The sequence below is a fragment of the Rattus rattus genome, chromosome 2, assembly GCF_011064425.1.
Source record: "Rattus rattus isolate New Zealand chromosome 2, Rrattus_CSIRO_v1, whole genome shotgun sequence".
Classification (NCBI taxonomy): Eukaryota; Metazoa; Chordata; class Mammalia; order Rodentia; family Muridae; genus Rattus; species Rattus rattus.
In genome coordinates, this window is record NC_046155.1 from 120,043,630 (window position 1) to 120,056,666 (window position 13,037).

The following is a 13,037-nucleotide window of genomic DNA, read 5'->3' on the forward strand; positions in this document are numbered from 1 at the left end:
TGCTGTCCCAATCAGGATGGAACCTCTCTATGGGCCCCGGGCAACTTGAGCCAGTGGCTGCCCAAGAGCTGGGACTCCCCCAAGGGCCTGCTCCCCATGAGTACCCCACCCTTCAAGAAAGTAGAATAGGGCTATGATTCTAGGGCAACCACCTACAAGGTCCCACACCCCAACCTAGCAGGAAGTGATGTGGGAACTCCTCAGCCCCCAGCCTCACAGAGATTCTCCTTACCCCTGTGACTCAGCCGGAAGCGTGGAACTTTCTGAGTTAAAACAGGAATAGGGTTCAGCCTCACCCTAGACAGTGCTGACTCAAGAGTCCCACCCCACTTTGCTCTGCTCTGTGACTTCTGAGCCACCAGTGAGATGCTGACCTGGCCCTAGTTTCTTGTCCCCCACAGGCCCCAGCAGGATAAGGCCAGAAAATACCAGCCTCCCTGCAGAGTCAGAGCAAGGCCTCCTGGGTGTCTCAGGGACATCATGCCAAGTCACCAGAACCTTGAACCCGCTTGCTACAGTCAGCAGCAAACTGACCTATATGCACTTCCTTTCTCCACACCACCCAGTACTGAGCAGGAAGCAGCCACCTTGTCCCCAGGCTACGTAAGTGGGGAGCCAAGCAAGGGAAACATTCACTGGGCTAAGTTGAGGACAAAGTCCACAAAAGAGGGCTAGTCCCAGTGTGGTGGCTAACAGACGGCTGTATGCCAAAGCCTCCCCTGGGCTGAAGTCCTCAAGAATCCATTTGTTGGCTCGGTATGGTAGTCAGTAATCCTAGCACTATGGAAGGTAAAAGTATGAAGGATCAGAAGGTTGAGGTTATCCTTGGCTCCAAAGTAAATATGAATCCAGCATGGACTACACAAGACTATGTCTCAACCCGCTCCCTCACCCCTCAAAAAAGAAAGCATTTATAGCATTTGGAAGACTGAGGAAGAACTTACTAGAAGCTTAAGGACGTCTAGGCTATACCTCAAGACCCTGACCCAAAAGCAAAACTATTAATAATAACAGTACTAGACCAAAGCCACAGCAAGAGCGTGAGCAAGCTCTGTGTTCATGGGGTGCGTTTACTCTGGGAAGCCGTCCTTCCAACTGTCCCTGTGTCAACTGGCCAACCCGTCAGAACCCCAAAGCCACAAGACCTGTGTCCCAGCTACACAGGCTGTTCCAACACCTACAGGCCTTGACCTTGGCCCAACCCCTCTACCCACGCAGGACCATGGTCAGCTCCTATGTCCCTCTGTTCAGTGGCTGGCCACTCTCTCTCCTGTGTTGACTCAAGAGTCCCACTTTGCTCTGCTCTGTGACTCCTGAGCCATGTGTGAGATGCTGACCTGACCCTAGCTTCTTGTCTTCCACAGGCCCCAGCAGGATAAGGCCAGAAAACACCAGCCTCCTACCCACCCACCTCCTTCCCTCACGGAGGTCTCCAGTTTTTTCTGAAGAAATAGGGGCCACTGAGTACAGTGACCTCAACATCCAGTTTCATCACACATGGAGGACCTCCCTTTCAGAAAGCACTTCTAGAAACTCCTCCAGAGAGTTTTCACCTTTCTTCACCTCCCACTCACTCTTCCAGGAAACTGGCCTCAACCAGCCCATACTTGGTGGGTGAACCCTCTAAGACCCAGGAAATGTCTCACTTGATAACAATAGACCCCATGGCCTGGCCTCCAGGTGTCAGGGCCCACAGGCTCAAGGGTCAACTCACGTCTTCCTCATGTACCCTGGGCTCTGCAGATTCAGTCCCACAATCCCCTTCAGGTGGGGTAGGGGTAGGATTGCTCTCCGCTTGGGTATGTGGTAAGAGTGGGACAGGAACCTGTGCTGCCCAGCTCCTGTCTGTGTTGCTAACCACTCTTTGGCCTCTCAAGCTTTTCCCTTGTGTATTACTCTTGGTCGTCTCACTCTGAGAAGGGCCACATGTCCACACTTAAGTTCTGGTGAGCCCCTAGGCACAATGGGTTACTTCAAAGACATCCTCATGTGGGCCCCTCTCATGCCCCTTTGTGCCACTCACCCTGTCTTGGGATCTAGTATCTTCCTACCATTCAGCTCAGCCACGTGTCACCTCTTCTTTGAATTTTCCTAATCTGCCCCACATCACTAGTCTACAGCCACAGTCCTGAACAAGGCCCTTACTTCTCCTACCCCAGCTACTACAGTCTCCTGGTGCCCCCTACTATAGCTGAAAGGCTCTCTCTCTCCACGAATCACCACCACCTCACAATGCCTGCCACAGTGGAACATCACCCAATGCCCCCATCCATTTAGTGAGTGACACAGAACTGAAGTTCAAGGGTACTGTAGTCACGGCCAGTTCTGTGCTGCTGTTTCCCCTCTGACTAAGCTGTATTTATGAGCTCCTCTATGGCCTTCTTGAATCTCCAGCCACACAAGAGTATATGGCTGGTCTTTGGCTACTCTTTAGTTCTTCTTTCTTCCATCCTTCTCCACCCCTTTTCTTCCAGCCTTTCAACCGCCTAACACTAGATAGGAGAGAAAAAAGGATAGAGCGAAAAGGAAAGAGATCCCAGAATAAAGTTAGAGGTTGGAAAAAGGGGGGCAGCTTTCTTTTTTTCTTCTTCTTCTTTTTTTAGGAGCTGGGGACTGAACCCAGGGCCTTGTGCTTGCTAGACAAGCGCTCTACCACTGAGCTAAATGCCCAACCGGGGGGGGGGGGCAGCATTCTTGTTAGACAGACTACTTCCTGCTGATTAGAGGCATTAAGTTTCATGGGGCAAGTTTGATCTTCACAGTCAGGATATCTGATTTCTTCTTGTTGTTTCTTCTTTGCACACAACTACTTAACAAACAACCCACCACACCTAAGGGTCCCTAGCATTTATAACCCTCTGAAAGTGCCCAGAATGCCAATCGTCACACAACTGCAGAAGCTATCTGTAGCTGGCAAAATCATGCCCCTGCCAGAGCTCGAGGCAAATCATAGTCAGCTGCCATGGACAATCTGAAGCAGTCCTACCTCCCATACCTGGGACTAAACCAAAAGCATATTCTTGTAATATTTCTATGCTTTTTAAATAAACCAAAATTCCAAAATTGTCCACACTCAGGAGGGCCTGTCGTACACCTCACACTTGTGGCAGGCTCAGGAGACACTGTTTCACATTGGTAAGCTTCTGGTTCTGACTGCCCCACCCAACAGAAGGGCAGTCAGGGTCAAGACTAAATCTCATTGCTATCCCATACACACATCACCTGCTCAGGTGACTTCCAAGGAGCTGTGTTACGAATGTTTGTTGACTGAGCAAAAACAGAGTCCCTCATTTAAAGGTGCTTCCACCCAGAAAGAAGCCCTACACTGATAGGGGTCAGCACGTAGGTCCTGAAGGTTCTTGTTCCAAACTGTGTCTGAGCCCTCCAATCACCGGCAGTTCACTCAGTCGTCGCACCCAAAGGCCACAGAGAGACAGGTGGCAGCTAAAAATGGTGCAGGAAGTGGAAAATGAGCCACAGAGGTGCAGGGTAATGGGTAGGAAGGCCTAAAAGCCATAGCACATCCTGATGTCATCACTGACCGCTTGTGTAATCTGGGGCCAGCCACCTGCCTCTGAGGTGGAAGGCCTGCAGGAGGGCGTCAATGACTAACAGACTGTTGCTGCGGCACTCCTCTTCCTGCCCTATTGTCCTCCCTTCCTTCTTCCAACCTTTTCACACACGTGTAGCAGGCCTTCTGTGTGTAAAATCTCCGTCTCTGGCGCCACCAGGGCAGGGGAAACAGAACTGGTATGAATGTAACCATATGGGCATGAGGTCCTTGAAAGAGGAGGTGGCTGCTAAGCCCCAGCTGCTTATTGCTAGGAAAAGGGGGCCCTGTGTTGCCAGAGTACCCTACAGCCAGAAATCTGGATATTTATACAAAATTTCCTAAGTTTTAAATATCAATATCAGCCACTAATTAAAATTTTCTAAGTCACTTGGAAGTCAAGTGAAATATATCCACAGGCTGGCTTTGGCCATCACCCCTAGTGTGCAAACCTCTGATGTGTGCCCCTCATTCCCTGCCAAGTCCACTGACATCCAATATGACAGTGCCTTCAGGGGCCTCAGCTGGCTGCCTTGTTCTGTCTGCTCTGTCAAAGGATAACCTCAACAGACTTCTTTACCAGATGGACTCACACAGCTGATCAATTACTAGAGGGCTGAGCTGGGCCGCTGGGCCACTTGGCTGTTTTTGTGTAACTGGTAGGTGAAGCCAGAGGTAGCTACTGTTCTCTAAGAAAGAATGAGGCTCCCGAGTCAAGAAACAAACTGGCCCAAGCACAGTCTCTTATCTTTAGTGACCCATGACCCTGATAGAATGAGGTGGCTTGTCTGGGGCTCAACATTTTTCTACGCTGGGTTAAACAATACAACTCCACAGGTCAGTGTGAGCCTAGCCCAGTGAGTACTGGAAGTGGATGGTGTCTTCCTCTTCCACAGAATGAGTGAGGAGAGGCCAGGGCTGGGCAGTAGCTCAACGTTAGTGTTTCCTTAGCAGATAGGAGGATCTGTGGTCCTGGGTTCCGCTCTAGCACTGGGGGTAAAAATAAGTCCCAAAGGTAGCCACTGGCCACTTTAGCCACTCTTATGAAGAAAAGAGGAACGAGGGCTGTCTCCCACCTATCACACCTACCCCAAGCCTCTCCCTGAGGCCTCTCCTAACTTTCTAGATGACGGGCTTCCAGACAGGCTCAAGGTAGGATCACAGGCTCAGGAAGGAGCACCCTGAAGTGGATAAATCACTCCCCTCTGTGACCCTCGGCTATACCCTTCACTTTGCCGACTATCTCCTAGGTTCCCAAGGCTGAACACCAGCTATGATCCTGATTGGTTGTAGGCAAGCCTCGTGGCAGAGATGATCACATAAGTATGGGGCTAACGGTGACCCAGGAGACATGTGAGGGCAAGTGTGAGCAGCAGAAGAAAGGCTTGTGGTCATCAAATGGCAAGCAGCAAGTTTCCTGTGACAAGACACTGTCCCTCCTAGGGGAGCTGGCTTCTTTCCTGATGTGGCAAACTCTTCCAGGACAGGGAGGGCAGAGGTAAAGAGCAGGGAGGGCCAACTGGGGAAAGTGGCTATACAGTGCAGTCTTATGAGATAGTGCTCTCCAGGATGCTGACTGGAGAGAGGGCAGGCATGGACCACAGGACTAGTTCCGTTAAACCTCTTCCCCTGGGGTGCAGGGAGGGCTCCACCTCAAGTTTCTGAGCCCTGACGCAGCCTAAGCAGCCACAGAGATAGGACAAGGGGATAACAGGGAGGTGTGAATGGTGACATGACTTTGCGGAGCCTTTTAACCAGATTCCATCAACCAGATGATGACTACGCTAAGTGGTGTATGTATCAAGAAGCTCCACCCACACTCTACAAGTGTAGGAGGCATAGCACCAGTTGAATGACTTCCACAGACCACAGAGCAAAAAGAAGCAGCAAAGGGCAGGCAGGGAGGGGTGTGAGGCAATCCAGTCCCAAGCACTGGAGGGTCTTGAGCCACAGAATAAAAGAACCAGGAGCTCTTGAAGTGGGGGCAAACCTAAGCAAGTCCGTGGGAATGACCTCCCATCAACCCTTGGGACCTGGGCTTGTCTCTCCTCCCCAGGGCAGAGCAGGCATCCCGAGCAGTGCTGAGCATCCACCTCCTAGAGTAAGGCTTGTAGGTTTGAGCAGGGTGGCATGCAGTAAAAGCTGCTGACTTCCACTGGGCAGGCTGCGTGTGTCAGGACCCTTGCCAAGCACTTTACATATGCTATTTCCATAATCCTCTCAGGAGCCTGGGAGATGGGCCCTGCTCTTCTTCTGGTTCTGTGGATAAGGATACAGGCTTAAGAAGGCCAAAGCTTGCTATTTGATGTGTCCTTTGATGAGAGTGGTAAGCCAGTTTTCCCAGCCTGGCTCTCAGCATCCATTTCTGAAGCTCTCCACTGTCCACGTGCCTCTGAAGAATCACGAACAGGCCAACATACGAGACAGAACTACAAAGTCTCACGCTGAGCCAAGGTCATATAAGGCAGAGGTCAATAAGCAGGCAAGAGGGAACGAGAGCAGCAGCCAGTACAGGGGCCGCTCGGGCATCCTTGACTCAGACGGGCAGCTGACTCGTGCCAAGTGCCTTGTTCTCTGCATTCAATGGGGTTTTGTTAACTGCATTTTGCAGGCCTACAGATTTAATTCCAATCTGGTTCATACACTGTTTCCAGAGCTTTTTAGCAGGATGTCTCTGGGGCTGGGAGACATTAATAACCCTTTTAATTACCCAAATAAGGTGGTTCCACCAGACTTCAGTAGGCTGTGGGAGCAGTTTTGTTTTGCTTCTTCAAGGCCAGATTCCTGCTCATACCCCACATTACCAGCCCTGGAGTTTTCATGTTAAAAGAACCCAAATTTCATGCTCTTCTCTGAGGCATGGCTTTCACAGACTTCCAGTTGGGTTAGGAACCCTCATGGCTGCTCCCCAACTCTCACCCAAAATGTCCTGGGTCTTCCTTCCCTCTACTGACCATTAGGTGAGGTTACAAGTACCCCTCCAAGCTGAGAGCTCCCAAGAACCATCAACAGGAATGAGAGTTCTCCATGAGACCCTAGATGCAGAGTAAACTAGACTTTCCACTTCAAGCGACTTGGTTTTAGATCACAGACAGATCCTAGGGCGTGAACCTGGGTGTGAATTCAGTTCAGGTGGTGGGAAAAGGGGTGTGGTCTCAGTTCTGTGCATTCCCTGATAGGCCTGAGTCTGAAGAATGAAAGGCCCTGGGCCAGGCACCCATGGTCACTATGGGCCTGCCAAGGATGGGTACACTGCCAGGAACATCTAACGAGCCCCCAGGGATGAGACAGGAAACTCTCACGCCAGACTCAAAGAGTGAGCCTATTCTGTCAGCAGGGCATTCCCCATTTGGGACTCCAGCCACAGGACCTGCCAGTAGCTGGGAGGTAAGGGAGTGGAAGCAGGTATCAAGGTTGCTGCGCAGGCCCAGGAAGCACTGTGATAGCATGGTAGCTCAGTCACGTGTGGATGCACACCCAGGGTTTAGGTGGCTGGGCATTGCTGAAACATTGCAGAGTTTGGAGAATGCTGAAAAAGCATCCCCACTCCCCTGACAGAATCAATCCTCCAAACACAGTAAAATCATGTTCCTGGACTGCAAGCCCTTGCAACCCCTCAGCTGGATACCTCTGTAAAGTGCACAAGTTATACCTTGCCCACCTGTGGCAGCCCTGATTGATCACCAAATTGTGGAAGCTGGCCAGGTCCTGGAGCTATATAACTAAGCAAAGACTGATGTTCTCCCAGGAAGCAGGGCCTCTCTACTCTCCTATCAAGTCTTCCCACCACTCCCTAAGACACAAGACCTACTGTGCTTGGCGTGGCCCCAAAAAGCTAGTCCTGCCTTCTCAAGGCATAAGTGGGATGTGAGTTCTCATCTCATAGCCCTTGCCTTATCCCGAAGGCTGAGAGGGTCTAAGGGTCTAGCCCTTGCCTTATCCCGAAGGCTGAGAGGGTCTAAGGGTCTGGGACAGCAGTTCTCAACCTGTGGGTCTCAACCCCTTTGGAGGTCAAATGACCCTTTCGCATGGGTTGCCTAAGACCTTTGGGAAAACAGATATTTATGGTTCATAATAGTAGCAAATTTACAGTTATGACATAGTAACAAAAATGATTTATGGTTGGAGGAGGGGGTCACCGCAACCTGAGGGACTGTATTATAGGGTTGCAGCATTGGGAAGGCTGAGAACCACTGATCTTACAGAAGCAGGGAGGGGTGTGTATGGCTCAGAGGTAGAGCACATGTCTAATGAAAGATGGGTTCCATGCTTAGCTCAGACGGGGTAAACAGGGAGAGGGGCTCATGGGAAGATGGTTCATCCGGGAAAGGGACTGGATACCCAATCTGAGATTCTGAGCTTAATTCCTGAGCTCCACAAGGCTGAGGGACAATTTTGCCAGTTGCCCTCTGACCTCACTGACCTCCACATGTGTTTCGTGTGCTCACACACCCACACATAAGCTAAGTAAATGTTTTAAAGCAGCAGAGCAAGAATCCTGGGTTCAGATTTCAGTCTTTACTCACTCCAAGAACGGAACTCCCAAGGAGCTGCAGTCAAGCACTCTGGAACCATCCCCACCCCAGGGTGAACCACCCAGTTCCATGCAGGAGTGGTCCAAGTTTAACATAACAAGAAGGACAGCAAACACCCGCAGAGAGGTTTCTGTACCAAGCCCTATCCTCAGGACTTTGCAACTGGTAATGAGTTGAGCCTTGAGCAAGGTGCTAATATCCCTATTTTGCAGATGAAGAAATCAAGGCAGAGAAACTTAAGTTGTTTACTTAAGGTCACAGGTGAACTAAGCAGCGGAGGCAAGATTTGAACTTGAGCTACCAGTAATGTTTCTGATAAGAGACGGAGATCCGGTTAGGGGCCTTAATTGAAGAGCTGATTCCATCCTTTTGCAAATGGGATGCTTTTAGGGGTGGAGATGCTATAAGAAGGAAGTCTGGTAGAGTTTTAGTCTATAACCTCTAATTTATGCAGTACCTCACACGTGACGGTTTGCAATTTAGTGGGGTTTGGCCAAGCATTGTCTGTTGGCACCTATGTGCCTGATGCCCACCCAATGCACCAAGTTTCATAAATTTCCCGAGATGGCTTTGCAAGGTGTCTAAGCCTGAGGTGACTTTGCAGGCGAGGAAGCTGGAGTGCAGGCAGTAGGAAGTACTTGCTGGGCTTAAGACCCAAGTTCCTAGAATTCCAAAAGTTGAGGTTCCCAGAAGGTTCCTGGGCGATCAGACTAAGGGAAATAAAGAAAGACAGAAGGATTGGAAACACTGGCAGCCAGGGGCAGATGGGAAGCGCCAAGAAAGGAACCTGTCCCACCAGAGTGGTACCCTCAGGTCCCTCTAGGCAGGGTATAGATGGGTCTTCACAATGTCAGTTTCCAAGTCCCGGTGTTTGGGGGTGGGAGGAGTGAATTCTCCAGGTGGATCAGTCAGAGACCGGCTGGCAGGATGGAAAGACCTGGCAACCACCCGCCGAGCTCCAGGCTCTGCTGTGGCTGCCTGAGAATATCAAAAGTCCAGAGTTATCAAAGCCAGCAGCAGTGCCTTCAGCCCCATGCCGTTGGTGGCTCCACGGTTGACTCTGGTCAGCATCAAAGACAAGTAGATGAGTAGGCAGGATGGCTAGCACCTGAGGCCCCCAAACAGTGCCGAGTGTGATCGAGCAGGAGAGCGGCCCTCTCCGAGTCCAGATAGAAAATGGAAGAAAAGGGCTCTCAGCTCCCTAGCTTCCCTCTCCTTTCGCTTTGACCACAGCACTTGGGAAAGGGAAATGCTTTCCTGGTCCTAGTGGGTCTCAACCCTCCTTTGTCGTGGCCATCCTACCAAGCATCTTGCTGGCTGCACTCCCGTCCCTCTGCCGCGCCCCACAGCACTTACCCAGCGGCACACTGATCCGTGGGCCGAGCGCCCGCGCCGTCGTCGTCCGCAGCAGTAGCAACAGCAGCGGCAGCGCGCTCAGCAGGTCGGCGGAGCGGCTCGCCCGGCCCATCGCGGCGCGTGGAGCTCGGACCGCGGCAGGCAGCGGCGTCCTCCGGCTCAGGTTGCTCAAGTGGAGTCTCAGGCTGGAGCCCCGCCCCGCGGTTCGGCCCGGAGTCCTTCCCCTGGCCTCCGCCTCCGGACCTGGGGTGGGCGGCAGGGAAGATGGTCACGTGGGTCGCCACAGAGTAGGATCCCTCTACCCAGTCCTGCGGGGTGGAAGCCCCGCGCTCCCGCCGCAGGGAGGAGGGCGCGGAGCAGGAAGTCGGCGGGTAGGCCGGCCTCCTAGCTAGTCCTCACCCAGCTCTTTTCCCTTCCTCCTTCCTGGGCGCTAGAGTACGAGGGGCGCTAGATCCGGACACCCGACTTGGGGCACTCGGGGTGGAACAGAGCCTGGGGATCCGAAGCCTGGAGACCGAGGAGCACGCTAGACCCCTCGGACCCGCCCTCCTTCCGGCTCCCGGGAACCCTGCCCTACTTGCCCCCTACCCACCCCCACCCCCGGCTCTGGGAGCTGTGCAGACACTGAGACTGGTAGCTTTCCAGTCTTACTTCCGTGAGAGGTCTGCATGGTCTAGAATCTAGATACACTGCTGGGTTGTCCATGCTTAGAATTCTGTCCACGCGAAGCCCGGGGGACGGCGCAGAATTAGTTCAAGTGGGATAATAGGATTTCATGGACTTCACTGCCAAGGAGGCTAGATCTTCCCCCACAACCAGCACGTGGCTGAGCATAGGAAAGGATTCCCTAAGGCTGGAATGAGAGGTATCCACCCGCAAGTACCCCAATCTGAAGTTAATGTGGTGGAGCCCCAGCAAAGAGATGGAGGGAAATAAGGAGGGTGAGATGGGGAGATCAACAAAGAAAGACATCAAGGTTTTGGAGACCCGTTTCAGCTTTTCCTAGGTGCACTGATAAAATTAAAAACCTGAAAATATGTGTCCATTGTTCTTGTGGCAATGAAACCACTTTGCCCAGAATTTTCTTAAATTTCGAAGCTACACTGCACCCGCTGCCAAAGTGGGCAGTTTCAGAGCCACATCTTTCTCCCCTCATCTCCACCCCCACAGGTAGGTGGCAGTCAGAGCAGACAAGCTCTTGGTTGGTCCCAGACTTCCCCATGTCCCACAATTCCTGTGACCACCCCGACATCCTTCTACACTCTTTTCTCTTATTCCTCATGTCCAAGTGCGCTAGTTAATCCATCATCTGAAGTTTATTGCTTTCTCAGACCCACCCTTGCTCTCCTGGCTATGAGGCCCCTCTAATTGCTTCTTCCTTTTCTTCTATAATCTCAAACACAGTAGACAGAGTCCACTCCACAAGTTGTGTCCTCTGATATGTGTATGTGTGACACAAAATAAATATATATGCAAAACACAAATGCACATTAAATAAATTATCATTTTAAAAACGGCTTCAAAGTCTGGCCTTTAATCCCAGCACCTGGGAGTCAGAGGCAGATAGATCTCTCGAGTTTTACAGAGCCAGTTCCAGGACAGCCAAGGCTACACAGAGAAACCCTATCTGAAAATTTTTTTTAAATATTTTATTTATTTATTATCTATGAGTACACTGTAGCTGTCTTCAGATACACCAGAAGAGGGCATCAGATTTCATTACAGATGGTTGTAAGCCACCATGTGGTTGCTGGGATTTGAACTCAGGACCTCGGGAAGAGCAGTCGGTGCTCTTAACCACTGAGCCATCTCTCCAGCCCCGAAAAAATTTTTTTTACATGTATCTGTCTATGTAACGTGTCAGATACCCTGGAACTGGAGTTCCTGATAGCTGTGAACTGCTGTGAGGGAATTGAACCCGGGTCCTTCAGAAAAGCAGCCAGAGCTATTGCTGAACCATCTCTCCAGCCCCCAATTTCATTTATCTGTCTGTCTGTCTGTCTATCTGTCTATTTAGATATTGGGTTTCACAAAGATCCTTCTGGCTCTGGCCCCCAAGTACTGGGAATAAAGGCATGTGCCACCACTGCCCAGATGAAAATAAAATTTAAAGTCAGCTGGAAAATGGTGGCACATTCCTTTAGTTCTAGCACTTGGCAGGTGGAGGGAGGGAAGATCAGGAATTCAAGGGCAGCCTTAGGTACATAACAAGTTTGAGGCCAATGGAGACTACTTGAAACTCTGTCTTAAACAACCAACGAAAACGAACTTAATAAATACATACATAAATAAAACAAAAGTCCAGGTGCAGCTTCCCCTGCTCAAACCTCCCAGGCCCCTGGAATGGTACTTGTATACAGGACAGGCAGGCCTTCAATAAATGTTGGCTGAAGGGATGACTGGGTAACTGAGGATGGCAGGAGTCAGGCTACTACGAGCTCTTGTTGGCTAACAACCTGGAGCAATCTTTTGATGCCAATTTCTGTCTAGTGAAGAGTGTCCCAAACCTGAAATGATGCAATAAACTTTTTCAACTGAACACCAGACTTCAAAATTATCTCTCTTAAATCTATTGGTTCTGGCCCAGATCTCGTCCCACAGAGGTTGTTTTGAATATCGATTCTATTATCATACATTTGGCACCTCCTTTCCTAGTTTTGAGTCATTGTAAATTTGGCTAAGCATTCCTTGGACCTTTAATCAAGTTACTGATAAAAATAATGGGTGTGCAGATTTAGCCTCCAGATCTTGGTTTCTGCACACCACTTCTCTGTAAAATCAGAGAGATCTCCTTGGAGAATGAGGGAAAGTACAAGGTATACAGGACATCTTGTTGGGTCTGAAAGCAAAGCAAAGACTAATGAGGCCATGCCTAAAGAACGGAAGAGACAGTTTGCTGACCACTTGGATAGGAGCCAGCTGGATGACCATTTGGTTATTAAATGGCTTAATCAGTAATGGATTCTAATACAGCAAATGAAAATTCAACCCATTAGTCAACAGTGTGACACAGAGAGAAAGGTAAAGAGAATGGAAGGGAAGGAGATTTCTTTTTTTTAAACATTTATTTTAATTTATACATTTATTTTAATTTATGAGTACACTGTAGCTGTCCTCAGACACACCAGAAGAGGGCATTGGATCCCATTACAGATGGTTGTGAGTCACCGTGTGGTTGCTGGGATTTGAACTCAGGACCTCTGGAAGAGCAGTCAGTGCTCTTAACCACTGAACCCATCGCTCCAGCCTGGAAATTTCTTTATGTACAAATGCTGCCTGCTAAGTGTAGATTAGAAAGAACACTTAGCAAAGACCACAGCTGGAAATAAAGACTGAGAGAACAATGTCTGACAGTCTGTCCCACAGAGGACTTCTAACCCAAAGGCAGATGTATACCTGCCAATGAGATCTGGTAGCCACCATCTTTTTTTTTTTTTTTTTTTTTTTTTTTTTTTTTTTTTTTCCGGGGCTGGGGACCGAACCAGGACCTTGCGCTTCCTAGGCAAGCGCTCTACCACTGAGCCAAATCCCCAACCCTGGTAGCCACCATCTTAACCAAGTGGTCATCCGCAATAGGAGTCCACTGGAATTTTTGC

General features: G+C 50.2%; 1 protein-coding gene across 1 annotated transcript in view; it reads right to left on the minus strand.

Moving 5' to 3' along the window:
* The window catches only part of Sema4b (semaphorin 4B), a 40,349-nt gene that overhangs the window by 18,040 nt on the left and 9,272 nt on the right, over positions 1-13,037 (minus strand). Inside the window, exon 2 of the mRNA XM_032893366.1 lies at positions 9,442-9,684. Within this exon, the coding sequence (XP_032749257.1) occupies positions 9,442-9,553 (112 nt within the window). The 5' untranslated portion in view covers positions 9,554-9,684. The remainder of the gene's footprint in view (positions 1-9,441; positions 9,685-13,037) is intronic.